This window comes from Triticum aestivum, chromosome 5B (genome assembly GCF_018294505.1).
Source record: "Triticum aestivum cultivar Chinese Spring chromosome 5B, IWGSC CS RefSeq v2.1, whole genome shotgun sequence".
NCBI classification, from domain to species: Eukaryota; Viridiplantae; Streptophyta; class Magnoliopsida; order Poales; family Poaceae; genus Triticum; species Triticum aestivum.
The window spans coordinates 515,243,102-515,270,418 of record NC_057807.1 but is presented as its reverse complement, the minus strand read 5'-3'; the positions used below and the strand labels follow the sequence as shown (position 1 = coordinate 515,270,418).

At 49.7% G+C, this 27,317-nt stretch overlaps 1 protein-coding gene across 1 annotated transcript; it reads right to left on the bottom strand.

The window, feature by feature from the left end:
• Window positions 1–9,211: 9,211 nt before the first annotated feature.
• Window positions 9,212–11,340, bottom strand: LOC123116686 (thaumatin-like protein 1). Its single transcript, XM_044537614.1, has 3 exons — window positions 11,015–11,340; window positions 10,198–10,879; window positions 9,212–9,921 (listed from the first exon to the last, which is right to left on the bottom strand). The coding sequence occupies exons 1-3, from the start codon at window positions 11,091–11,093 to the stop codon at window positions 9,726–9,728; spliced, it is 957 nt and encodes a 318-aa protein (XP_044393549.1). The 5' UTR covers window positions 11,094–11,340; the 3' UTR covers window positions 9,212–9,725.
• Window positions 11,341–27,317: the final 15,977 nt, after the last annotated feature.

Sequence of the window (27,317 nt, the reverse complement as noted above, 5' to 3'; positions counted from 1 at the left end):
ATCTTGCCCAACATGGCGCCTCCGCACTCCGCTTGAGTGCCCTTCACTACCTTCGGCTTGACATTGAAGGTCTTGAGCCACAAGCCGAAGTGGGGCTGGATGCAGAGGAAGGCCTCGCACACGACGATAAACGCCGAGATGTTGAGGATGAAGTTCGGCGCCAGATCATGGAAATCCAGGCCGTAGTAGAACATGAGCCCCCGGACAAAGGGGTGAAGTGGAAAGCCCAGTCCGCGGAGGAAGTGGGGAAGAAAAACGACCCTCTCATGGGGCCTGGGGGTGGGGATGAGCTGCCCCTCGTCGGGCAGCCGGTGCGCGATGTCGCCGGACAGGTATCCGGCGCTGCGCAGTCTTTCGATGTGCTCCTCCGTAACGGAGGAGGTCATCCACTTGCCTCCCGCTCCAGACATGACTGGGGAAGGTTGAGACGAGATGTGCGGGCTTGGGCGCTGGAGCTCGAGTGCGCGGAGATGGATAAGCAAAGGAGGAAGAAGGCGTAGGTGAAAAGGTGAATCCTTATCCCTTATATGGGCGGGCGAAGTCTACGCGTCCCCCACCGGCCTGGTAAAACTCGCTTATCCCCCAAGCGTCACCATCAATGGCGCGGTTGGGTTACCCACGTCCGTATTGATGAGAATCCCGGATTAAGGGGGAACACGATCTCTGCTTCGACAAGACGTGCCAAGGAAACCGCTTCGCTAAATGCGCTGAGGTGGTAGAGTAAAAAACGATTCAAGTAATGGCTTGGTAGTGGCGTGACGTCATGCCGCAAAAAAAAACGTCAGCAGATTGAACTTGTGTATATATTATTCTCTCTACGGTGAAATGTGGAATTTATTTTGCAGAGCCGGACACTATCCTGGTGTTCACAATCTTCTATCATTCGGAGGAGGAACCCGCCTTGCAATGCCAAGCAATATACGCGCCGGACTTATCGTCATTGAAGCCTGGTTCAGGGGCTACTGAGGGAGTCCTAGATTAGGGGGTGTCCGGATAGCCGGACTACCATCATCAGCCGAACTATCATCGGTCGGACTATCATCATCGACCGGACTCCAAGACTATGAAGATACAAGATTGAAGACTTCGCCCCGTGTCCGGATGGGACTTTCCTTGGCGTGGAAGGCAAGCTTGGCGATACAGATATGTAGATCTCCTACCATTGTAACCGACTCTATGTAACCCTAGCCCTCTCTGGTGTCTATATAAACCGGATGGCTCTAGTCCGTAGGACAACGACGACAACAACAATCATACCATAGGCTAGCTTCTAGGGTTTAGCCTCCTTGATCTCGTGGTAGATCCACTCTTGTAAACATCCATAATATCAATATCAATCAAGCAGGACGTAGGGTTTTACCTCCATCAAGAGGGCCCGAACCTGGGTAAAACATCGTGTCCCTTGTCTCCTATTACCATCCGCCTAGACGCACAGTTCGGGACCCCCTACCCAAGATCCGCCAGTTTTGACACCGACACTCTCCCTCTCACCTTGCTGGATCAAGGCATGGGAGACATCACCGGGCTGTACGTGTGTTGAACGCGGAGGTGCCGTCCGTTCGGCACTAGGATCTTCGGTGATTTGGATCACGACGAGTACGACTCCTTCACCCCCGTTCTCTTGAACGCTTCCGCTTAGCGATCTACAAGGGTATGTAGATGCACTCTCCTTCCCCTCGTTGCTGGTTTCTCCATAGATAGATCTTGGTGACACGTAGGAAAATTTTGAATTTCTGCTATGTTCCCCAACACCTCGCGAGGTTGGTCAAGCCACCCTTGGCGAGGGCCACGATCTTCCCATCGTCCTCCACCTATTCCTCCTCCTCGGACATAGCCCCGGTCATTGCGCTCGGGGCGTCCGCCGGCACGCACGTCCCGCACGTCCCTGAGCTCTTGGCATTCGTTGGTGTTGTGGGTCTGGAGGTCGTGGTACACGCAGTATCGACTGCCCTTGGATGACTCAGGCTGATCCCTGCCTCGCTTGGTGTCCTGTTCTGCTGCAAGCATGGCAGCCCCCTTGTGCTTCACGTCCTTGACCTTGGGCTTCTTCTCTTCTGGGTCGGCAGCCGGCAGCTCAAGGAGGGAAAGGCGTCCTTCCTCAGCCCTGGCGCACTTGGTCGCCAAGTTGAACAGCTCCAGGGAGGTGCACAGGTCTTCATGGATCGCAAGCTCCTCTTTCATCTTGATGTCACGCACGCCGTCAGAGAAGGCTGAGATGATGGCCTCCTCAGACACCCTGGGGATCTTAAGGCGAGTGTTGTTGAAATGCTGGATGAACTTTTGCAGGGTCTCTCCTGGCTGCTGCTTGATGCGGCGCAGGTCGCTCATGGCCGGAGGCCGGTCACGGGTGCCTTGGAAGTTGGCGATGAATCGGGTGCGCATCTCGTCCCAGGAGGAAATCGTGCCAGGAGCTAGGTTCAGGAGCCAGGTGCGGGCACCGTCCTTGAGCGCCATAGGAAACCAGTTCGCCATGACCTTCTCGTCCCCGTTGGTAGCTTCAATGCCCATCTCATAGAGCTGGAGGAACTCCGCAGGGTCAGTTGTGCCATCGTAGCGCGGGGGCAGATATGGCTTGAACTTGCCCGACCAGGCCACGCTGCGCAGCTCGGCGGTGAAGGCACGGCAGCCTGCAGTGGACACGGGAGGCCTTTGGTGACGGAGAGCTCGATCTTGGAAGTCTCCGTGCGCTGCCACCAGGAGCAGCGCGGGGTCTTGGCACGCTGGAGCAGGAGCGCGGTCGTGACGGGCCGGTGCGGGGAGCACATGGGCAGCTTCTTGGGGACGAGGGATCTCTTGGCAGCTCTTCTCTTGCTGTGCCGTCGCCGGACGGAGTGGGTTCCGTCCAGGGGCCACGCGCCTTGGGGCCAAGGCGCCTTCTTGAGGGGGAGGCGGCTGAGGCGCCCCTGGAGCTCGTTGCCCGCACAGGGCGGGGCGCGGTGCAGGGAGAGGGATGGCGCGGGGGAGCCCCCAGCGGCGCTGACGAGCTCGGTGATGCGGGCGAGCCACTCGTCATAGAGGTCGTCAACGGGACGGTAGTGCAGGAGCTCCCGCGCCAGGAGCAGCGCGGCGTGCGCGTCCACAGGAGCGCAACGGGCATGGGACGAGGAACCGGCTGGAGTCAGTGACGGGGTGGTGGTGCGGCCTTTTCACCGCACCGAAGGATGCAGGGACGACGCCTGCTGCTCGTTCCCCGCCGGGCCGGTGGCGGTGTTGATGGCAGACGAGGGGGAACGGCGGGGACATCCGCCGATGGGGGCCCAGCGCTCGGCGCGGGCTCGACGAGCGTCTGACATGGATGCGACGGGCGGCGAAACACAGGGCGGCGGAAGGCGGATTCCGGTGCACCCCTACCTGGCGCGCCAAATGTCGGATTTCGGGTTTCGGCAGACCCTCAAGGTTCGAACTCTGGGGTGCGTGCGGAGATCACACCTCCTACCTACCTACGTCTCGTCGCCTCGCAAAGATCTAAACTACACGAAGAACAATACAAGGGACACGAGGTTTATACTAGTTCGGGCCACCATTGTGGTGTAATACCCTACTCTAGTTTGTGGTGTGGTAGATTGCCTCAAGGGCTGGTGATGAACAATACAAAGGAAGAACTGCCTCGCGAGGGGAGGAGTTCTTGTGGAGGTGATGCCTCTTGGGAAGGATTGGATCCGGGGTCCCTTTTTCTCTTCGTCTACTCTGTGGTGGCTAGTCCTATTTATAGAGCGAGGCCTTGGTCCTCTTCCCAAATATTAAGCGGGAAGGGCACCAACAATTGGCCATTTTGAAGGGGAACATCTAGTACACTTATCCTGGCTAAAGTCGGTCCTCGCCTGCCAAAGACTCTGACGGTGACGCCGGCTTGGACTCCACGATAACCTCCATCCTGCCGTTCTGCTGGTCTTGGTCTTGTTGCACCGAAATGGTTGCCTTTACTTGATACTCTTGCTTGCGCTTTCCCCCTTTGCACCAAAGGGGAAACAAGGACTCTACACAGGCCGGCGCCCGCCTGGCCTCGGTCGTCATGGCTTGCGTCATGGGCACCTCGTGAGGTACCCTGCCTTGATCTCTCCGCCTCCTCGTGAGCCAGCCTGACGAGGCTGTGCCCGAGGAAGCTTCCTGTCGTCCTCCCCGCGACGCTTGGCCCCTCGCGAGGGTCTTGAGCATGTGTTGATGAAGATGGGCCGTACTGGGCCACTCCTTGAGCCACGCCGCAGGCCGCAGGCAGGCAAGTCTGGGTACCCCCGTTCCCAGAATGCCGACACTTCCACATCAAGAGTACCAATGAGATCCGGGACGGAAAACTCCTGTCTCTTATGCTTCAGTAAGGTAGCAAAGTTCCTCCACGAAGGAGGAAGCTTAGTGATGATACCCCTGGCAACAATCTTGTCTGGTAGGATACAGTTGAAGTGCTCAAGTTCTCTAGCAAATAACTGTATCTCATGAGCCTGCTCAACCACGAAGCGCTCTTCAGTCATCCTGTAATCATATAATTGCTCCATAATGTACAGCTCAGTGCCGGCATCCGAGACCCCAAACTTGGCCTCGAGTGCATCCCACATATCTTTTCCATTGTCAATTGACGCATAAGCATCAACTATGTTCTCACCAAGAACACTCAAGAGAGCAGCCTTAAACAAGGTATCCATTTTCTAAAAAGCTTGTGCCTGTTGGGCATCTTGCTCTCCTTCAGGTTTGCCAAGAGTGGCGTCATAGCAACTCATGGTTTGAAACCATAATACTGCTCTCACGCCCCACCTCTTATAGTGGATACCCTCAAACATAGGAGGTCTCATGGAAGCAGCAAAACCATTCGAGGTAAATTGCCTATAATAAGGTTTTTGGATTGTTGGAAATATGAGCAATTTTCCGAATGATTTTATTAACAGAAATACTAGATAAAGCATGACTAGTATAGCAGTGATAAAACAAGCCATGCGATTCGACAAAGAGAAGGTAAACAACATGTTCATATATGAACCGTAACTAAACATATCTAGAGCAGACAGTATAGCAGGTTGCATATATGAAATAGAGTCTAACATATGTAGGGCAAATACTAGAACCAGGAACTGTAGCAGAACCTCTAATAGAAAGGGGAGAAACACGTACGTGACAGCAGCAGGAGCAGAGGCACTAGACTTGGGGTCGGTGTCCTCCATGTCGTCGAGGAGGTTATCGACGTCGGGGAAGTAGTCGTCGGAGTCCGGGGCGTCCGTGACGAATAAGTCAGTAGTCGCGCAGAGCGCTCCCCAAAAACCTTATCACCCTTCTCCCGTACAGGACTCAAAAGGTGCGGTTTCGGAGGCCTACTGTCCCGACCTGCGATGCATGCCGCAAGCCGGGATGAGGAAGAACGTAGCAACAGCGTAGTGCTCAGGAACTTGTTGCGAGAGGAGGAAGAGATTCTGGTGCATCTCTCTGAGAGGAGCGACCTCCCTTTTATAGGCGCAAGAGAAGGAGGCGATAGGCTGCGCCGGGAGCTGAAGGGAACGCGGGAGAAGAAACGAACAGGCAGCAGCTGAAGAGACGCGTCGTTCAGATTTAGTGTCCATGGATAGAAAAAATGTTTCAGCTTCCGAGTGACCTTTCGTATACCCGTAGTGCGTGGCAAAAATTTAGACATCGGCTCGGCTCATTCCCGCGGCGGGACGTGGCGAGGCGGGCGGCGGAGGAGGAGCGCGCGTGGATGTGCCTCTTGTTCTCATGCTCATACAAGTGGAGAAAGAACCTCCCTTATAAGGAGGTCCAACTCCCACTCAACTAGCAATGTGGGACTAAACATTAGTAGTATCCCTTGTCTTGCACAAATGGGCTAAGTGGGCCTCTAGGATTTATCTAGGAATTTCTGAAATAGTTATTGGGTTGTCCCAAAATAGACTAAATTCCAGCACCCTCTTCGGAGGCAGCGGCGGAAGGTAGGACACCAGGGTTGGCCCTTTGGAGTTGATGGAGCGTGACCTCCTTCCGGTGGCGAATTGCTCCCTTGTTGCAGTTGCGTCAATCGCATGATCGGAGGCCGTCGCTTTTTTTTCCATAGTGTCTGTACCCTTGTCGATTTTCTTTTCTCTTCTTTTCCTTCTTTGTTGTGGTGAAGGCTGTAATGTGTGGTTGATGCTTTATATATAAAGCGGGGTGAAAGCCTTTCTTGGTAAGTAGAAAATGACATGCTTGAAAATAGACAACATGTTTTCTGATGTTGGATTCTATATATGCTTGCAAACATTCCCCTGTATGAGTATACCAAAGAATCTCCTATTTTAGACCTATTAGCGATCTTCATTCTCACCTGCGCACAAATGTATGGGAGTATTTTTGAATTTGGGTTTGCTCTTCAGAGAAAATGAACAAATACTCTAATGAATTCTTTGTTATGTCACTGTCCTATTAATGTAGACTTGGTTTTTCTTTTTATTAGTGCAAGTATATCTTTGGTCCATTCTTGAGTGTTATATAAATCTAGGCTAGTTGGTTTCTGTAGGGAATATAAAGGTGCTGTCTACCGCAACATCAACTCAGGAGCTAAGATATTTTTGGAAAAGTAACTTGAAGATTTTTTAAGAAGAACAGCCACTGTACTTATATTGTCTGTTTATTGACTTCAGAGGCTTCTGTGGTTGTTCACAAAGCTTTATGGTCTGGTCACTAGGAAAAGAAACGCAGGAAACAGATAGGCTTGCTCTGTTGGTACTAGGTACCATATCAAGAAAAAAAAAATCTAATAATTTCTCGAGCATCGAAATGCTTTCAGGCCGTATATAATTGTTATCTCTTCGACCATGCAAGCATTTATCATCGGTGAAATAAGGTCAGCTCCAGATCAAGTCTGCAATATTATTTCATGACCAGGCCTGCAGTTTGCTTTATGCTGATAACTGATTATTTAGAATCATATCGTAAAAAAAGATCCATCAAGCTCCACTGGTTGACGTATCCTTTTCTGAACTATTTCTCCTGGTTGGTCAATCTACTGTACTTCTTGTGTCTGTATTCAGTCAAACTTTGCTTAGTTTACTGAGCCATCAACAAATTTACTTTGTGGGTTATCAGGAGGTGATCATTCTCCTTCTCTTTTTTTTTTGCGAGATATTCTCCTTTTCTTCTGAGCACCATATCTTGCTGGGCCATCCAAAACATTTTCAAATTAAGACTTTTCCTCCACCAATAACACACTTCAGTCTATGAAATTTTTGCTGGGAGGTTTCATATGGTTTTGAGACAACTGAGTCCCATTTTCTGCTGGATTTTCATGTCTCTGTTGCTATGTTCAACCAACCACTGAGAAATATCTTGGCTCTCTAGGTTGATATTCACATCCTTCCTTTTGTCTGCAGGAAAGATATTGACATGCCTTCTAGATGTTGTGGCCGGAACAGTGAAACCGTGCAATCTGATTGGACGCACGGTTGGTAACTCGGTACAAGTGGACGCTGACACGATAAAGAGACTGATTTTTCAGGGTGGTCCATTGATGCTTAATAGCGTGCCCCTGTCATAATCTTCAGAGCTTTTGACGGCTCACAACGGGTCAAGATATTATTCTGAAATTCTATTTATCGTCATCTTTTCATCCCTTCAGTACAAACAAGGTACGTACATCACTGGCACCTCAACCATAAAGCACAAGCTGGGAAATATTTGCTCCGTTGAAATTTCCTCGCAGATGCTTTAAGCAGATTTAACACTGTGGACCGAGACAGGTTGATCGTTACTTGTAAATAGGCACCGCTTTTGCTTAACTTGGTTCTCTGATTTCTTTTTGGAATAAATGTTTTCTGCTGTTGGCTTTCATATGCTTTGCAAACAATTGCCTGCCTTAGCCTACTGAGGAATCTGCTATTGTAGATCTGTAAGTGAGGAGTCTTCATTCTGCCAAGCTGCTGCGTAATCTACCTGCACGAACAAACGTATGAGAACATCTTCAGAATTCAAGTTTCGTCTTCAGCGAAAGTAAGCAAATACTCTGTTGAATTCTTTGTTATGTCACTGTTATGTTAATCTAGACTTGGGTTTGATTTTTATTAGTGTAAGTATTTCCATTTGGTACGTTCTTGACTGATCTATAAAGCTAGAACAGATATTTCCTGTAGGGAATATGCACGTGCTATTACTGCAACATCAACTTTAGCAGGCCTATTCCTAGCAACTTTACTTAAGATACTTTGGAAAAAAATAACTCCAAAATAAGAACAGGAGCTACTAACATTGTTTGTCTATAATTTAGTTCACAAGCTTGTGTGGTTGTTCACAATCTTTTATGGCCGCCTACGAAAACAAATGCAGGAAACAACTAGGCTTCCTCTGCTGGTACCATATGAAGGAGCAGAAAACTTTAAGCATTTCTCGGGCGACGATCTGCTTTTAAAACATATATTGCTGTCATCTCTTTGGCTGTGCAAGGATTTATAGTGACAACTGATTACCTCACGTAAAAAGATCTATTAAGCTTTACTTGTTAATATATCCTTTTCTGAAGCCTGAAGTCTTGCTTGGAGCCTTGGATTTTGTTTCCCTCCTTGCATTTTCTTCACTTCATATTTATATCCATTATGGATGCTTAGTAATAGCTCCTTGGTGAGGTATGAAAGGTTATGGTCAATCTACTGTGCCCTTGTTCTGTCGGTATTCTGTCAAACCTTTCTTACTTTACTGAGCCATCTAAAACTTAGCTTTGTGGGCTATCAGCAGGTGATCATTCTCCTTTTCTTCTGACAACCATATCTTAAGTGGGTCATCCAAAAACCTTTTCAAATTAAGATATGTATCCCATACTTTGTATATACATTATCAGTTTTGGCTTCCCTGAGAACTGTTCACACATCATGGGTTTTTCTTGACAGTCACACATCATGAGTTTGCATGGTCAGCAAGGTTACGTGCAGCGGTCATCTTTATTTACCGTCGGTAACTGGATATATCCGCCTTATATTGTCAAAATTGTTCAAATAAAAACTGAAAATTGTGAAAATTGAATAAAAATGTTGAATTATTGCTCAAATGTTTGATTACCAGAAACATCCTTTTAGAGGAGATTTCTATGTTTATAAACATCAAAATTCTACTTCCTTTTCCGCTCTTTGTTGTTAGACAGATTGATTAATTGTTCAAAGTGGATGTCACAATTAATTCAGGAAAGTTCATTCAGGGACAGGATAGGTTAAGAACATAAGATTTTGATTATTCATACTAGCTTATGACACACATGGAGATTGCTTGAGTAATGTGGAAGTTCAAAAACAGGTAATTATATACATCATGTACATCTCAAACCGCTCACAAAAAAAAAAGATCCCAAAACCCTAAGAGAAGTACTCCCTTCATAAACTAATATAAAAATGTTTAGATCACTAGTATAGTTATCTAAATGCTTTTATATTAGTTTACAGAGGGAGTAGAAAGCTAGTCCTGAGTAACAAGAAAAGGTGATAAAATCTTACATACTTAGCATACATCATTTGACAAGAAGAGGCGATAAATTACTAAAGTAAAAAAACAGTGTTTTATACACAGGAAGGAACATGAGCAGCAAGATTTGTGAGAGATAAATCAACCAATGCATAGCGCACTAGTTGACCGACACCACCGCAAGAGATGTTGCACAAGTATACTATAAAGCTGGTCGCCACCTTGTCATCAGTCCCACTCTCTCTATCCACAATCTAAAGGCAAAAGAATGTGATGCTCATCACGTCCTCATCATCTTAGTTAATTAATTACTCGCTCCAACCGCGTCTTGGCTAGAGTGACGACACAAGCAAGGCCACGGCCGCCGCCGCCGCCACCGCGGCTCGGAGCGCCGCTGCCGCCGCCGTCCTGGCCGCGGCGGCGTCGTTCTCGCCTGTCGCCAGGCTCGCCAGCCACGTGTCCGCCGCGACCTGCGCGCCGGCGACCACGTCGCCCGGCCTCGGCAGCGGGTCGTTGCTCGACTTGAGGCTGCAAAGGAGAAGTGTCAGCACGGGTCAGATCAGAATGGAAGTTGGGATTTTGATGGTAGTTGCATGATCACACGTGCAGTTTTCTTTTCTTTTTTCCAGCTGGGCTTGGGCTGCTTTCAACGCGACAAGCACTATCCCGGGCGGTGACTGGCAGGTGACCATGCGTACGTGGTGGGGATGGAACAAAGGCGAAGCTTTCTTTGGTCGATGCTTCCTTCTTTTTGGTCACGCGCAAAAGAGAATGCGTTTTCTGATCGAGCTCCGGCGATCGTACCTGCTGGCGGTGCCGGCGCGGGGGCAGAAGGTGACGGAGTAGGCGGCGGAGCCGGAGCAGGTGAAGGTGGAGGTGGCGTCGTCGTAGGCGTAGCTGTAGGCGCGCGGGCACGCCGCCTTGAACGCCTGCGAGTAGGCGGAGGGCCGGCACGTGTCCGGCCCGCCGAACGCGCCGCTGCAGCAGTACTCCGGCCGGTCGAACGCCTCGCACGCGCTCCGGCACCCCTCCGCGGCCCGGAGCTCCGCCGGGCACCGCTCGTTGAGGTCCACGAGGCACCCCGTGGCCGGGCACCCTGCCGCGGACGGCTCCACCACCACCGGCACGTTGTACCCGTCCACTAGGCTCACGTCGTAGTAGTCCTCCTTGCCGCCTCCGCCGAGGGTGAACTCCACGAGCGTGGCGGGGGGCGTCGCGCCGGAGCCGTGGCACTCCGCCTCGCCGCTGCCGCAGTCGCCCGTCGCGCACTTGCCGCCGGAGGTGCCGTCGAAGGCGCACCCCGTGCGCGCCCAGAACCGGCCCGACCACCCCGCCGGCGCCGCCAGCGACCGCGCCTCCCCGGGGCTCAGCGCGAACCCCGTCGTCTCCAGCGGCGCGCTTCCCGAGTTGGCCAGCACCCCCGGCCACACCGTGCCGCCGCACCGGTTCGTGAACGTGAACGTCACGCCGGCCGCCGCCACCAGCCCTGCACGCACGCACGCACCAACGATCCATCCATAAGCATAGCTTCCACGCACAAAAGACACACGCACGTACGCACACATGACGCATCCACAACAAACAGGATGTAATTCGCCATTGCCGGTCACACGAACGATACCTTGAAGGAACGATGCGATGACGAACAGGAGGAGGCAGGCGATCGAGGAAGTCGACGTCGGAGAGACGAAAGAAGCCATCGCATGCACGTACGCCGACCGGTTTATCTGACCGAAACCGAATGCGGAGGTGATCAATTATGGCAAGGTCGACGCCCGAAATGGCCTGTGGAACGGCGGTTTGGCTTAGCTATATACGGTAAGTAGGGTGGTTAGGGGGAGGAGACCACGAGTCCACGACCACACTCTGTCTGAGCAAAGCAGAGTGGGATCTACTCCTACTAGAGTTTGTTAGGCTAGGCTTTGGTCTTGGTAGCTTGTGCAGCTGTGCAGTACGTGTAGGATCACTCTCGTCCTCCCGCGGACATGCCGTTTTATACCGGCTCGCGGTGGGTGACGTCAGCGGCCTTTTTCATCGTGGTTGGTTCTTCTTTTCCTTGGCCGCGGAGGCGAGCGATGATACGGATAATGTCGTGGGTATTGCTATTTTCACCTTCTTCTTCCTTTTTTCCATTGCTTATTCCATTGCTTTTAGGAAGAAGATAAATTCTTCTTCGCCTTTTTTTTACTTATATACTGCCATTGCTTTTAGGGAGGAAGATAGAGTTCGTCAAAAGAGATAGAGGCATGAGACATGGGGGGAATTGACATGCTATATGCGCGAAGGGAAGTAGCAAAGCACGAAAGAAAAGATGGCTCCGTGGTCTTTTCGCGTGCGGTTTTACTGATGGTGAGGTAAGCGAGATTTTCTTGCGTCTAAGTCAGACTCCGAGATGTGCATATTATGAAAAGTGCACTATTCACTAAATTGAAATCGACTTTGTTGTGGAGCTGACTTGGATATCGACAAACCCTTTTTGCTGTAGAGTTGTGCCTCACTCGATTTAGAGGTCAAGGGCATTCCCTCCTTTTCATTATTATTTGTGTACATGTGTCTTCAACACCAAGAGGATATAGTTTTTCTTGAAATTTAGGTCAAGAAAAAAATAAACAAGTTCATGTCCCCGAGGTAATTGTTGTTTCTCGTGTATCAAAACAACGAATGATCTATAGATCTAAGAGTCATGCATTTGAGCATGAGCGGCGAGAGGAGACGTAGAGTAGGAAAATGAGAGAGTGGTGAGAGAAAGGAGGGACGACAGTTAGGGTGGCTGCATGGCCATTCGGATGATTTAGCAATGGCAGAAAAGCCTAGTATGGACATCTACATTCCAACAAGACTTCACAAACAGTGGTGATGATTTCGGGCCTAGAAAAGCAGAGTGGGATCTACTAGGGTTAGTTAGGATAGGCGTTGAGATAGTCTTGGTAGCTTGTGCAGTACGTGTAGGCTCACACTCGCTCTTGCGTACACATGTTGTTTTATACTAGCTCGTGGTGGCGTCAGCAACGGCCTTTTCATAATGGTTGGTTCATCTTCTCCTTGCCCATGGAAGCGAGCGGTGATATGGGTAATGTTGGGGGTGTTGCTACTTTCACCTTCTTCCCTTTATATTACTTATTCCATTGCTTTTTGGAAGAAGATAAATTCATCTTCACATTTTTTTACTTGTATACTGCAACACTGCAATTGCTTTCAGGAAGAAGATAAAGTTCTTCAAAAGAGATAGAGACATGAGACATGGGGGAATTGACATGCTATGCGTGAAAGGGAGTAGGAAAGCATGGTAGAAAAGACGACTCCGTTGTCGATCTTTTTTTGTTACGGTTTTATTGATCGTGAGTTTACCGAGATTTCCTTACGTCTAAGTCAGACTCCGAGATGTGCATATTATGAAAAGTGCACTATTTACTATATTGTAATCGACTTTCCTTTGGAGCCGAGTTGGATATCGATAGACCCTTTTTGCTTGTCATATTTTCATGTCGGCAGAGTTGTATGCCTCACTCAATGCAGAGGTTAGGGGCATTCCCTCCTTATTTTGATATGTGCCGTTGTACACGGCATAGGCTATCCCTGAGCATACAATTTTCCATGAAATGTAGCTTGAGGGAAAATAACCAAGTTCATGTGCCCTAGGTGACTGTTGTTTCCCGTGTATCAGAATAGCGAATAATCTATAGATTGGAGAGTCGTGAGTTTGAGGATGAGCAGCGAGGGGAGACTTAAAGTAGGAAGATGGGGCGGTTGGGAGAGAAATGAGGAAGGAGGAGAGTTGGGTGGCTGGCATGGCCATTCGGGTAATTTAACAATTGTGGCAAAACCTAACATGGACTTCTACATTCCAACTAGACTTCATTGCCAGCGGCGAAGACTTGAAATGTGGCACCAAGGAGCACTGGAATGTAGGAGAGGGGGGGGGGGGGGGGGGTGTTAGGAATAAGACACGGCGGTGGTGGTGACCAACGTGTGCGTGCGTGTTGATCGTGCCGGACGCCGTGGCGTGCGTGCGTGTGTGCGTGCGTTGGGTGCGTGTGTGCGTGTCGAGTCTGTGCTCATGATCGAGTCGTAGTCAGTTAGCAGCAACCGTGGTTTGTTGCCAGAAAAACAATCTATCTCCGTTCCTTGCTTAGTCTACCTCCGTCCCTGAAAAACTAGTTCGAGCTAGCTAGGGTTAGACCCCAACAATTGGTATACAGAGCCTCGTTTGTTCCTGTGCTCGTGGCCATGGCGATCGTCCCGCACGGCGCAGGGGGTAGCACGGTGTCGATGCCGATGCCGATGCTCACACCGGACAACTACACGGTATGGGCGATCAAGGCCGAAGCCATCCTCGACGCCCAGAACCTCTGGGAAGCGGTGTCGCCGCGAGCGGCGCGACGGTCGACGCGGGGAAGAACAAGACGGCGAGGGCGGTGCTGTTCGGTGCGCTCTCCGAAGACTTGTTGATGCAGGTATCGACGAAGAAGACGACGGCTGAGGTGTGGGCCAGCTTGAAGACGAGGTTCGTCGGTGCCGATCGGGTCCAGGCGGCGCGGCTCTCCACTCTCCGTGGCGAGTTTGACAACCTGCGCATGGAGGAGGGGGAGGCGCTGGATACGTACGCCGGCAAGATCGGCGGCATGGCAGCAAGGTATGCTGGCCTCGGCTCGACGCTCGGCGACGCTGCCATGGTGAAAAAACTGCTCGACACGGTGCCCAATCGGTTGTATGCCGCGGTGGCCGGGATCGAGCAGTTCTGCGACGTGGATACGATGGCGTTCGAAGAGGCGTTGAGCAGGCTCAAGGCGTTTGACGAACGCTTACGTCGGCGCACGCAGGACAACGGCGGACGAGGCGGCGATCAGCTGATGTTCACGGCGGCCCAGTGGGAGGCACGACAACGTCAGTGCGGCGGCAACCTCGACCACGACGACGGCGCGAGCAGCGTGGCCTCGGGCACGAGACGGCGGCGCGGGAGTGCTACATAGCAGCAGCCGTGGTTTGTTGCCAGAAAAACAATCTATCTCCGTTCCTTGCTTAGTCTACCTCCGTCCCTGAAAAACTAGTTCGAGCTAGCTAGGGTTAGACCCCAACAGGAGGGGGGGGGGGGTGAGGGCGAAGACCGTGTGTACTCTTTTCAAGGTGGGATTAGGTAGTCGTGCCCTAAAGCAATTCTAGTAAAAACAACATTTTTGCTAATTCTAGTGGTTGTTTGGATATCTAGGATTAGATGTGAGATTTAGCAAAACGAGTTTTAGGAGGATTTTTAGGAAAACCAGTTTTAGTTAGTTTTTCTGTTAAGATAAGTATATACAATTTCTTGTTTGGGTAGAGAAAAAGAAGAAGAATAACACAATTAGTCAGTTACCTTGCGCTCCTCCCACCCGAGGCCATGAAGCTTCGCTCGTCGCCTCCCTTCCCGCATACTTCTGTATGCTATACATGACGCGGACGCAACGCACATGCTTTTCCGCCAAACGCGACTTGTCATATGTATACACCAGCACAAACAAATGGCTTCGATGTGGACAAGATGTACACATAGCAGTATAGCAACACAGCTGCACCGCTTGGTGTGGAGCGGAACGGTGGCAGAGGCGCAGCCAGACGCAGCCAAGCTGGGCATGGATACGTTGAGAACGGGCGTGACGAGATAACCAGCGCCGCAACCCGCAGCGACCAAGACGGGCATGGCGAGCGAAGTAGTAGACGAGCCGGTCGACGCACGACCGGCCATGACAGCGTGGTCTCTTGCCATTATACCGTAGTCTATTGCCGTCAGGTATTAACCTTCAGCCTCGCATCATCGATGCCGCGGAGCTCGACGTCGTCATCGGGCGCCGGCGGCGGTCGCCGCCAGCCACCGGCATGGACGCACCGGGGCGTAGAATTAGATGGTAACCTCAACAGTGGAGACGACGAAGACGATGCGAATGGCGATGCAAACACTAAAGTTCAACAAGCCGAGGCACCGGACGGCGGGAAGCTACAGTATACAGAAAACAAGTTTATAGAAAAACGTATATTAGTCGTTTTTCTATAAACACACTTTTTGCGTTTTTAGCAAACCTGATAATCCATATCCACGATTTCATTGGATAACCCAAACAAGGTTTTAGGCGGTTATAACAGATTTTACGTTTAAGAAAAACTGGTTCTCAAGAAACACCGTATCCAAACAACCCCCTAGTCAACTTAATCTTCTTGCATTGTCACCAGATACCAGTCCACTGATTGTCGAGGTGCAAAGCGCCAAAACCAAACATTCAGTTAACTTTTATTTTGAGCTGAAATTTCAGTTAATCTCAGATGAATTCACACGACGAACAGATGGACGAGTACCAGCCGGCCGGTCCGGCGATGGATGGATTCTTCAGGCGGAAGCAAATGTGAAGTGAGAGGCACGAAACGACGTATCCACGATCGAGCCGAGCGCACCGTCGGCGAACGAGCGCTCGCGGGCAGACCGATCGATGCATGCATGCCGTGTAAAGCGCGCGGTGTGGTCATCTGCACATCGATCGGATAAGAAAGAGATCCTTTCCATTCCATCACCTGGCAGAGCGCTTTTGAAGCTTTTCCGTCGTCGTCGTCGCCGCCGTCGTCTTCTCGGCCATGCCACAGGGTGAGAGAAAAGATGGTCCACGACCGCGCGCTCGTCACCCTCCACCGTTCTGACGCCGCATTGGCATGCAGTGGCCAACGGCAAAGGTGATCGACCCCCCTGCATGGCATTATTTTGGCCTCCTGCCTAGTAGCAACTATCTGGCGATCGATGGATGGATCTTCTTTTGGCATAGTTCCATGTTCCCTCGGACCATGATCCGTCCGTCCTGCTACTGTCAAGTGTCAACATACATACACCTTTGCTTGTCCCGGAGGAGAAACCAATGGCAAATTTGACGGTAGGAGCTCGTTCGAATCGACCCAGAGATGCCATTTTAGCCTCTTGAGTACAGTACACACCTTTGACCTTTGCTTGTCGCGGAGGAGTACTTACTTACGGGCCAGCTAGGCGACGGGCGAGGGGTCACGTCAATGCCACGTCGAGCCGACGGCGAGGCAGGCCAAGTTGCGCGGCCAAAAGAAGCCAAGTTGCAGCTCTAAAGAAGGCAATGGGGGCACACATGACATGAATATGCACGGACGGACCAGGCGAAAAGATGGCAAGATACGGGGAGCCGCCATGCATGCATGGGGCGGGATGCAAAGCGATCCGATGCGTCCGCCATGCCGGCGCACTGGTCGGCACCCGCTTTGCTTTGCCTTGCCTTTGCGTCGCGCCCTTGACCCGCCACCGGCCGCGTTGGCCGAGACCGGCCGTTGGTTCCAGCTCCAGCTGGGCCAGGTGACTGGACGCAGTGCTGGTGGGGTGGGGCGATACCAGGATATCATATCAGCATCCGTTAATTTTCGTTATCTGTCTCCCTTCTTTTTTGCTTTGGTATACTGGCTTTGGTAGAGTGGAGCGGATGCTAGTAATCCCAACGGGCCCCTCGGGTACGCATACTACCTGAGTGCCTCCGCTGCGTCCTCTCTTTTATCTCCTGCTTTTGCTGATCTGGGATTCCATCGATTGTCAATGGAGCAATTCTTTTAGCCAACTTCACCGCACGACCCTAAATCTATACCCATTTTATTTGGATTTTGTCCGTATGGGGTAGAAATAAAAAAAACAAATGCCGGACAAACTCGCTGCACCCAACGCTGCTACCCCATTTTCACCCCATTTCACCTGGTGTCCGTCCTCGTCATTTCTTCGAACACGTAGCAGGCATAGCGAACTTGACGCCGCCGCGGCAGCTCCTGCTCATGCACACCCTCGCTCCCGTCGCGACCGCATGCCCGCTGTCGCGCCCGACGCCTCACCGTGCTTGTGCCCTTGCTCCCGCCGCGCCCGCGCGCACGCCTCGCCGCATCTACCGTGTCCGACCGCGCCCTGCCGCGTCTGTCCGGCAGCTCACCGCTCCCGCGCCCGCCTCGCCTCGCCGACTAACGCCTCGCGCCCATGTGGGCCGCCGCGGACACAGATAGCTACTGCAGGCGGCCATACAAGATCTCCGCACCGTGGGACACGGCTGAACCCCCGTCGACGCGCCTGTTGGGGAACGTAGCAGAAATTCAAAATTTTCTTACGTGTCACCAAGATCTATCTATGGAGAAACCAGCAACGAGGGGAAGGAGAGTGCCTCTACATACCCTTGTAGATCGCTAAGTGGAAGCGTTCAAGAGAACGGGGTTGAAGGAGTCGTACTCGTCGTGATCCAAATCACCGGAGATCCTAGTGCCGAACGGACGGCACCTCCGCGTTCAACACACGTGCAGCCCGGTGACGTCTCCCATGCCTTGATCCAGCAAGGAGAGAGGGAGAGGTTGGGGAAGACTCCGTCCAGCAGCAACACGACGGCGTGGTGGTGGTGGAGGAGCGTGGCAATCCTGCAGGGCTTCGCCAAGCACCGCGGGAGAGGAGGAGTACTTGGGAGAGGGGGAGGGCTGCGCCAGAACTTCGTGTGTTGGGCTGCTCCTATGCCTCCACTATATATAGGGGGAGAGGGGGGCTGCTCCCCCACCTAGGGTTCCACCCTAGGGGTGGCGGCCAGCCCAAGATCCCATCTGGGGGGCGGCCAAGGGGGGGAGAGGGGAAACTTGCCCCCCAAGTTAGGTGGGTGCGCCCCCTCCCCCAAACCCTAGGCGCCTTGGGCCCTTGTGGGGGGGCGCACCAGCCCACCTGGGGCTGGTCCCCTCCCACACTTGGCCCATGAAGCCCTCCGGGGCCGGTGGCCCCACTTGGTGGACCCCCCGGAACCCTCCCGGTGGTCCCGGTACGTTACCGATAAAACCCGAAACCTTTCCGGTGACCAAAATAGGACTTCCCATATATAAATCTTTACCTCTGGACCATTCCGGAACTCCTCGTGACGTCCGGGATCTCATCCGGGACTCCGAACAACATTTGGTAACCACATACAAACTTCCTTTATAACCCTAGCGTCATCGAACCTAAAGTGTGTAGACCCTACGGGTTCGGGAATCATGCAGACATGACCGAGACGTTCTCCGGTCAATAACCAACAGCGGGATCTGGATACCCATGTTGGCTCCCACATGTTCCACGATGATCTCATCGGATGAACCACGATGTCAAGGACTCAATCAATCCCGTATACAATTCCCTTTGTCTAGCGGCATTGTACTTGCCCGAGATTCGATCATCGGTATGCCGATACCTTGTTCAATCTCGTTACCGGCAAGTCTCTTTACTCGTTCCGTAACACATCATCCCGTGATCAACCCCTTGGTCACATTGTGCACATTATGATGATGTCCTACCGAGTGGGCCCAGAGATACCTCTCCGTCAACCGGAGTGATAAATCCCAGTCTCGATTCATGCCAACCGAACAGACACTTTCGGAGATACCTGTAGTGCACCTTTATAGCCACCCAGTTATGTTGTGACGTTTGGTACACCCAAAGCATTCCTACGGTATCCGGGAGTTGCACAATCTCATGGTCTAAGGAAATGATACTTGACATTATAAAAGCTTTAGCATACGAACTACACGATCTTTGTGCTAGGCTTAGGATTGTGTCTTGTCCATCACATCATTCTCCTAATGATGTGATCCCGTTATCAATGACATCCAATGTCCATGGTCAGGAAACCGTGACCATCTATTGATCAACAAGCTAGTCAACTAGAGGCTTACTAGGGACATGGTGTTGTCTATGTACCCACACATGTATCTGAGTTTCCTTTCAATACAATTAGAGCATGGATAATAAACTATTATCATGAACAAGGAAATATAATAATAACTAATTTATTATTGCCTCTAGGGCATATTTCCAACAGTCTCCCACTTGCAGTAGAGTCAATAATCTAGTTCACATCGCCATGTGATTAACACTGATAGGTCACATCACCATGTGACCAACATCCAAAGAGTTTACTAGTGTCACTAAACTAGTTCACATCACCATGTGATTAAGACTCAATGAGTTCTGGGGTTTGATCATGTTTTGCTTGTGAGAGAGGTTTTAGTCAACGGTCTGCAACATTCAGATCCGTATGTATTTCGCAAATCTCTATGTCATATTGTAAATGCTGCTTCCATGCTCCACTTGGAGCTATTCCAAATGGTTGCTCCACTATACGTATCCGGTTTGCTACTCGGAGTCACTCGGATAGGTGATAAAGCTTGCATCGACGTAACCCTTTACGCCGAACTCTTTATCACCTCCATAATCGAGAAACATGTCCTTATTTACTCCAAGGACAATTTTGACCCTGTCCAATGATCCATTCCTGGATCATTCTTGTACCCCTTGACTGACTCATGGCAAGGCACACTTCCGGTGCGGTACACAACATAGCATACTATAGAGCCTACATCTGAAACATAGGGGACGACCTTCGTCCTTTGTCTCTCTTCTGCCGTGGTCGAGCTTTAACTCTTAACTTCATACCTTACAACTCAGGCAAGAACTCCTTCTTTGACTGATCCATCTTGAAGACCTTCAAGATCATATCAAGGCATGTGTTCATTTGAAAGTATTATTAAGCATTTTGATCTATCTTATAGATCTTGATGCATATTGTTCAAGTAGCCTAACCCAGGTTTTCCACTGAAAAACACTTTTCAAACAACCCTTTATGCTTTCTAGAAAATCTACATCATTTCTGATCAACAATATGTCAACAACATATACTCATCAGAAATTCTATAGTGCTCCCACTCACTTCTTTGGAAATACAAGTTTCTCATAAACTTTGTATAGACCCAAAATCTTTGATCATCTCATCAAAGCGTACATTCCAACTCCGAGATGCTTACTCCAGTCCTTAGAAGGATTGCTGGAGCTTTGCATACTTGTTAGCGTCTTTCAGGATTGTCAAAAAACCTTCTGGTTGTATCACATACAACCTTTCCTCAAGAAAACTATCAAGGAAACAATGTTTTGACATCCTATATGCAAGATTTCATAAATAATGCAGTAACTGCTAATCCAATTCCAACAGACTCTTAGCATCGCTATGAGTGAGAAAGCCTCACCGTAGTCAACTCCTTGAACTTGTCGGAAAACATCTTAATGACAAGTCGAGCTTTCTTAATGGTGACACTTACCATCATTATCCGTCTTCTTCTAAAATCCATCTGTACACAACAGCCTGTACGACCATCAAGTAGTTCTTCCAAAGTCTATACTTTGTTTTCATACATGGATCCTCTCTCGGATTTTATGGCCTCAAGCCATTTGTCAGAATCCGGGCCCACCATCGCTTCTCCATAGCTCGTAGGTTCATTGTTGTCTAGCAACATGACCTCCAAGACAGGATTACCGTACCACTCTGAAGCAGTACGCGTCCTTGTCATCCTACGAGGTACGGTAGTGACTTGATCCGAAGCATCATGATCACTATCATCAGCTTCCACTTCAATTGGTGTAGGTGCCACATGAACAACTTCCTGTGCCCTGCTACACACTAGTTGAAGTGACGGTTCAATAACCTCATCAAGTCTCCACCATCCTCCCACTCAATTCTTTCGAGAGAAACTTTTCCTCGAGAAAGGACCCGTTTCTAGAAACAATTACTTTTGCTTCCGGATCTGAGATAGGAGGTATACCCAACCATTTTGGGTATCCTATGAAGATGTGTTTATCCGTTTTGGGTTCGAGCTTATCACGATGAAACTTTTTCACATAAGCGTCGCAGCCCCAACTTCAAGAAACGACAACTTAGGTTTCTCCAAACCATAGTTCAAACGGTGTCGTCTCAACCGAATTACGTGGTGCCCTATTAAAGTGAGTGCGGTTGTCTCTAATGCCTAACCCATGAACGATAGTGGTAATTCGATAAGAGACATCATGGTACGCACCATATCCAATAGGGTGCAACTATGATGTTCGGACACACCATCACACTATGGTGTTCCAGGCGGTATTAATTGTGAAACAATTTCCACAATGTCTTAATTGCGTGCCAAAGCTCGTAACTCAGATACTCATCTCTATGATCATATCATAGACATTTTATCCTCTTGTCACAATGATCTTCAACTTCACTCTGAAATTACTTGAACCATTCAATAATTCAGACTTGTGTTTCATCAAGTAAATATACTCAGTATCTACTTAAATCATCCGTGAAGTAAGAACATAACGATATTCACTGCATGCCTCAGCACTCATTGGACTGCACACATCAAAATGTGTTACTTCCAACAAGTTGCTATCTTGTTCCATCTTACTGAAAACGAGGCTTTTCAGTCATCTTGCCTATGTGGTATGATTTGCATATCTCAAGTGATTCAAAATCAAGTGAGTCCAAACGATCCATCTGCATGGAGTTTCTTCATGTGTATACACCAATAGACATGGTTTGCATGTCTCAAACTTTTCAAAAACGAGTGAGTCCAAAGATCCATCAACATGGAGCTTCTTCATGCGTTTTACACCAATATGACTTACATGGCAGTGCCACAAGTAAGTGGTACTATCATTACTATCTTATATCTTTTGGCATGAAAATGTGTATCACTACGATCGAGATTCAATAAACCATTCTTTTAGGTGCAAGACCATTGAAGGTATTATTCAAATAAATAGAGTAACCATTATTCTCCTTAAATGAATAACCGCATTGCGATAGACATAATCCAATCATGTCTATGCTCAACGCAAACACCAAATAACAATTATTCAGGTTTAACACCAATCTCGATGGTAGAGGGAGCGTGCGATGCTTGATCACATCAACCTTGGAAACACTTCCAACACATATCGTCAGCTCACCTTTAGCTAGTCTCCGTTTATTCCGTAGCTTTTATTTTGAGTTACTAACACTTAGCAACCGAACCGGTATCTAATACCCTGGTGCTACTAGGAGTACTAGTAAAGTACACATTAACATAATGTATATCCAACATACTTCTATCGACCTTGCCAGCCTTCTTATCTACCAAGTATCTAGGGTAATTCTGCTCCAGTGGCTGTTCCCCTTATTACAGAAGCACTTAGTCTCGGGTTTGGGTTCAACTTTGGGTTTTCACTAGAGCAGCAACTGTTTTGCCGTTTCATGAAGTATCCCTTCTTGCCCTTGCCCTTCTTGAAACTAGTGGTTTTACAAACCATCAACAATTGATGCTCCTACTTGACTTCTACTTTCGCGGTGTCAAACATCGCGAATACTTCAAGGATCATCATATCTATCCCTGATATTTTATAATTCAACACGAAGCTCTAGTAGCTTGGTGGCAATGACTTTGGAGAAACATCACTATCTCATCTGGAAGATCAACTCCCACTCGATTCAAGTGATTGTTGCACTCACACAATCTGAGCACAAGCTCAACGATTGAGCTTTTCTCCCTTAGTTTGCAGGCTAAGAAAATCGTCGGAGGTCTTATACCTCTTGACGTGGGCACGAGCCTGAAATCCCAATTTCAGCCCTCGAAACATCTCATATGTTCCGCCATGTTTCGAAAACGTCTTTGGTGCCTCAAGTCTAAACCGTTTAACTGAACTATCATGTAGTTATCAAAACGTGTATGTCCGATGTTCGCAACATCCACAGACGACGTTTGGGGTTCAGCACACTGAGCGGTGCATTAAGGACATAAGCCTTCTACTGTCCGCATAATTGCTACTGTCAACTTTCAACTATATTTTCTCTAGGAACATATCTAAAACAGCAGAACTAAAGCACGAGCTATGACATAATTTGCAAAGGGCTTTTGACTATGTTCAGAATAATTAAGTTCATCTAATGAACTCCCACTCAGACAGACATCCCTCTAGTCATCCAAGTGATTACATGATCCGAGTCAACTAGGCCGTGTCCGATCATCACGTGAGACGGACTAGTCATCATCGGTGAACATCTTCATGTTGATCGTATTTACTATACGACTCATGCTCGACCTTTCGGTCTCTTGTGTTCCGAGGCCATGTTTGTACATGCTAGGCTCGTCAAGTTAACCTAAGTGTTTCGCGTGTGTAAATCTGGCTTACACCCGTTGTATGTGAACGTAAGAATCTATCACACCCAATCATCACGTGGTGCTTCGAAACGACGAACTTTCGCAACGGTGCACAGTTAGGGGAAACACTTTCTTGAAATTTTAATGAGGGATCATCTTATTTACTACCGTCGTTCTAAGCAAATAAGATGTAGAAACATGATAAACATCACATGCAATCAAAATAGTGACATGATATGGCCAATATCATTTTGCTCCTTTTGATCTCCATCTTCGGGGCTCCATGATCATTATCGTCACCGGCATGACACCATGATCTCCATCATCGTGTCTCCATGAAGTTGTCTTGCCAACTTATTACTTCTACTATTATGGCCACCGGTTAGCAATAAAGTAAAGTAATTACATGGCGTTGTTCAATGACACGCAGGTCATACAATAAATTAAGACAACTCCTATGGCTCCTGCCGGTTGTCATACTCATCGACATGCAAGTCGTGATTCCTATTACAAGAACATGATCAATCTCATACATCACATATCATTTATCACATTCCTTTTTGGCCATATCACATCACATAGCATACCCTGGAAAAACAAGTTAGACATCCTCTAATTGTTGTTTGCATTTTTACGTGGCTGCTATGGGTTTCTAGCAAGAACGTTTCTTACCTACGCAAAACCACAACGTGATATGCCAATTGCTATTTACCCTTCATAAGGACCCTTTTCATGGAATCCATTCCGACTAAAGTGGGAGAGACTGGCACCCGCTAGCCACCTTATGCACCAAGTGCATGTCAGTCGGTGGAACCCGTCTCACGTAAATGTACGTGTAAGGTCGGTCCGGGCCGCTTCATCCCACAATACCGTCGAAACAAGATTAGACTAGTAACGGTAAGCATATTGAACAAAATCAACGCCCACAACTACTTTGTGTTCTACTCGTGCAAAGAATCTACGCAATAGACCTAGCTCATGATGCCACTGTTGGGGAACATAGCAGAAATTCAAAATTTTCTTACGTGCCACCAAGATCTATCTATGGAGAAAGCATCAACGAGGGGAAGGAGAGTGCATCTACATACCCTTGTAGATCGCTAAGAGGAAGCGTTCAAGAGAACGGTGTTGAAGGAGTCGTACTCGTCGTGATCCAAATCACTGGAGATCCTAGTGCCGGATGGACGGCACCTCCGCGTTCAACACACGTGCAGCCTGGTGACGTCTCCCATGCCTTGATCCAGCAAGGAGAGAGGGAGAGGTTGGGGAAGACTCCGTCCAGCACCAATACGACGGCGTGGTGGTGGTGGAGGAGCGTGGCAATCCTGCAGGGCTTCGCCAAGCACCGCGGGAGAGGAGGAGTACTTGGGAGAGGGGGAGGGCTGCGCCAGAACTTCGTGTGTTGGGCTGCTCCTATGCCTCCACTATATATAGGGGGAGAGGGGGGGCTGCGCCCCCACCTAGGGTTCCACCCTAGGGGCGGCGGCCAGCCCAAGATCCCATCAGGGGGGCGGCCAAGGGGGGGGGGGAGAGGGGAAACTTGCCCCCCCAAGTTAGGTGGGTGCGTCCCCTCCCCCAAACCCTAGGCGCCTTGGGCCATTGTGGGGGGGGGGGGGGGCGCACCAGCCCACCTGGGGCTGGTCCCCTCCCACACTTGGCCCATGCAGCCCTCCGGGGCCGGTCGCCCCACTTGGTGGACCCCCCGGAACCCTCCCGGTGGTCCCGGTACGTTACCGATAAAACCTGAAACCTTTCCGGTGACCAAAACATGACTTCCCATATATAAATATTTACCTCCGGACCATTCCGGAACTCCTCATGACGTCCGGGATCTCATCCGGGACTCCGAAAAACATTTGGTAACCACATACAAACTTCCTTTATAACCCTAGCGTCATCGAACCTTAAGTGTGTAGACCCTACGGGTTCGGAAATCATGCAAACATGACCGAGACGTTCTCTGGTCAATAACCAACATCGGGATCTGGATACCCATGTTGGCTCCCACATGTTCCACGATGATCTCATTGGATGAACCACGATGTCAAGGACTCAATCAATCCCGTATACAATTCCCTTTGTCTAGCGGCATTGTACTTGCCCGAGATTTGATCGTCGGTATGCCGATACCTTGTTCAATCTCGTTACCGGCAAGTCTCTTTACTCGTTCCGTAACACATCATCCCGTGATCAACCCCTTGGTCACATTGTGCACATTATGATGATGTCCTACCGAGTGGGCCCAGAGATACCTCTCCGTCAACCGGAGTGACAAATCCCAGTCTCGATTCGTGCCAACCCAACAGACACTTTCGGAGATACCTGTAGTGCACCTTTATAGCCACCCAGTTACGTTGTGACATTTGGTACACCCAAAGCATTCCTACGATATTTGGGAGTTGCACAATCTCATGGTCTAAGGAAATGATACTTGACATTATAAAAGCTTTAGCATACGAACTACACGATCTTTGTGCTAGGCTTAGGATTGGGTCTTGTCCATCACATCGTTCTCCTAATGATGTGATCCCGTTATCAATGACATCCAATGTCCATGGTCAGGAAACTGTGACCATCTATTGATCAACGAGCTAGTCAACTAGAGGCTTACTAGGGACATGGTGTTGTCTATGTACCCAGACATGTATCTGAGTTTCCTTTCAATACAATTATAGCATGGATAATAAACGATTGTCATGAACAAGGAAATATAATAATAACTAATTTATTATTGCCTCTAGGGCATATTTCCAACAGCGCCAACAAACGCGGCACGCCCACACGCCGGTCAGCTCCCACGCGAGGAGGGCAGAGCAGAGAGGGGGCAGGCAGGGGCGGAGGACCGCCTGCGCGGCGGGCCGGGCTCGGTGACGGAGGTGGCTCGATGGGGGGCTGCTACTCCGCCTACGCCTGCTCGCGAAGCTGCACGGCCGCCTCGACAACCTCTCCTTCGTTCTCCCTCGCCTGCTCCCGCCGAGCGCCGCCGCTCCTGGTCTGGCGGAAGTGGGGCCGCGTGCTCGGCGCCGCCCTGCGCAGGGAGTGGGAGGCGGAGCTGGCCGCCAGAGCGCCTGCCGCTCCGTGCTCTCATGCCCGCAGGGCCATGTGTCGTGGTGGGCCAGGTACAGAAAAGGAGAGAGTGACAGGTGGGGTCGAGGGCGGATACAGATGGACGACGAGGACGCGAAGACGTCCGCTTCGTGTCCGCTTTGGCCCCAAACCGAGAGCATCTTTGGTCTTGAAATAGGGTAAAAGCAGACACAGACCGGATGAAACGTTCGTATGCTCCCATGCGTTGGGTCGTTCGATTTGTCCGTTTTTACCTCAAACGGACACAAACGGATGATTTGGGGTCGATTTGGGTCACGCGTTGGAGTTGGCCTTACTATCCCTAGCTTTCTCGACAAGTGCTGCTTGGTTGATCTTAGCATTCCCAGGATTTCAGTACCTAGGCGCCATTGCTTGGTTGCTCATACTAGGGATTTCCCCCGCACCCACGACCCACAAACTTTGCCCGTCACCCATACACACCACGGGATTTTTCTTCCCCGGGATATACCCGCCATGCCCAAAACACCAACAATTTACATCAACCATGAACAACAACAACAACAACACACCACACAGATAATTAGCAAATCAACAACGCGTCATAAAAAACTGTAACATTCTAGTGACACGCGACTAAGAACACAACAAGCAAGAACACAACAAAACTCTAATAGCCAACAATTCAGCAACATAATCGCATAACACACGTTCATTATAAGTGCATCACATATTAAGTAGGAGGAGACGAAGATGAGGCCACCAGAAATCCAGATCGGCGACTCCGGTCTCAACCTCGAGCCTTTCCTCAATACGTTGGTCATGGCAGAAACGGTGGCGTCTACCTCGCCAGATCCTCTCCCCTCCTCATCATCCCAATCGCGAATCAACATTGGTTGTTGTGCACGTGCGAA

Excerpts from the sequence above, each read along its gene's own strand:
- LOC123116686 (XM_044537614.1), bottom strand. The coding sequence starts at position 11,093 with ATGGCTTCTTTCGTCTCTCCGACGTCGACTTCCTCGATCGCCTGCCTC. Across the intron at positions 10,880-11,014 it reads CATCGCATCGTTCCTTCAAG|GGCTGGTGGCGGCGGCCGGC; the intron begins GTATCGTTCGTG and ends GCGTGCGTGCAG. Across the intron at positions 9,922-10,197 it reads CGCGCCGGCACCGCCAGCAG|CCTCAAGTCGAGCAACGACC; the intron begins GTACGATCGCCG and ends TCTCCTTTGCAG.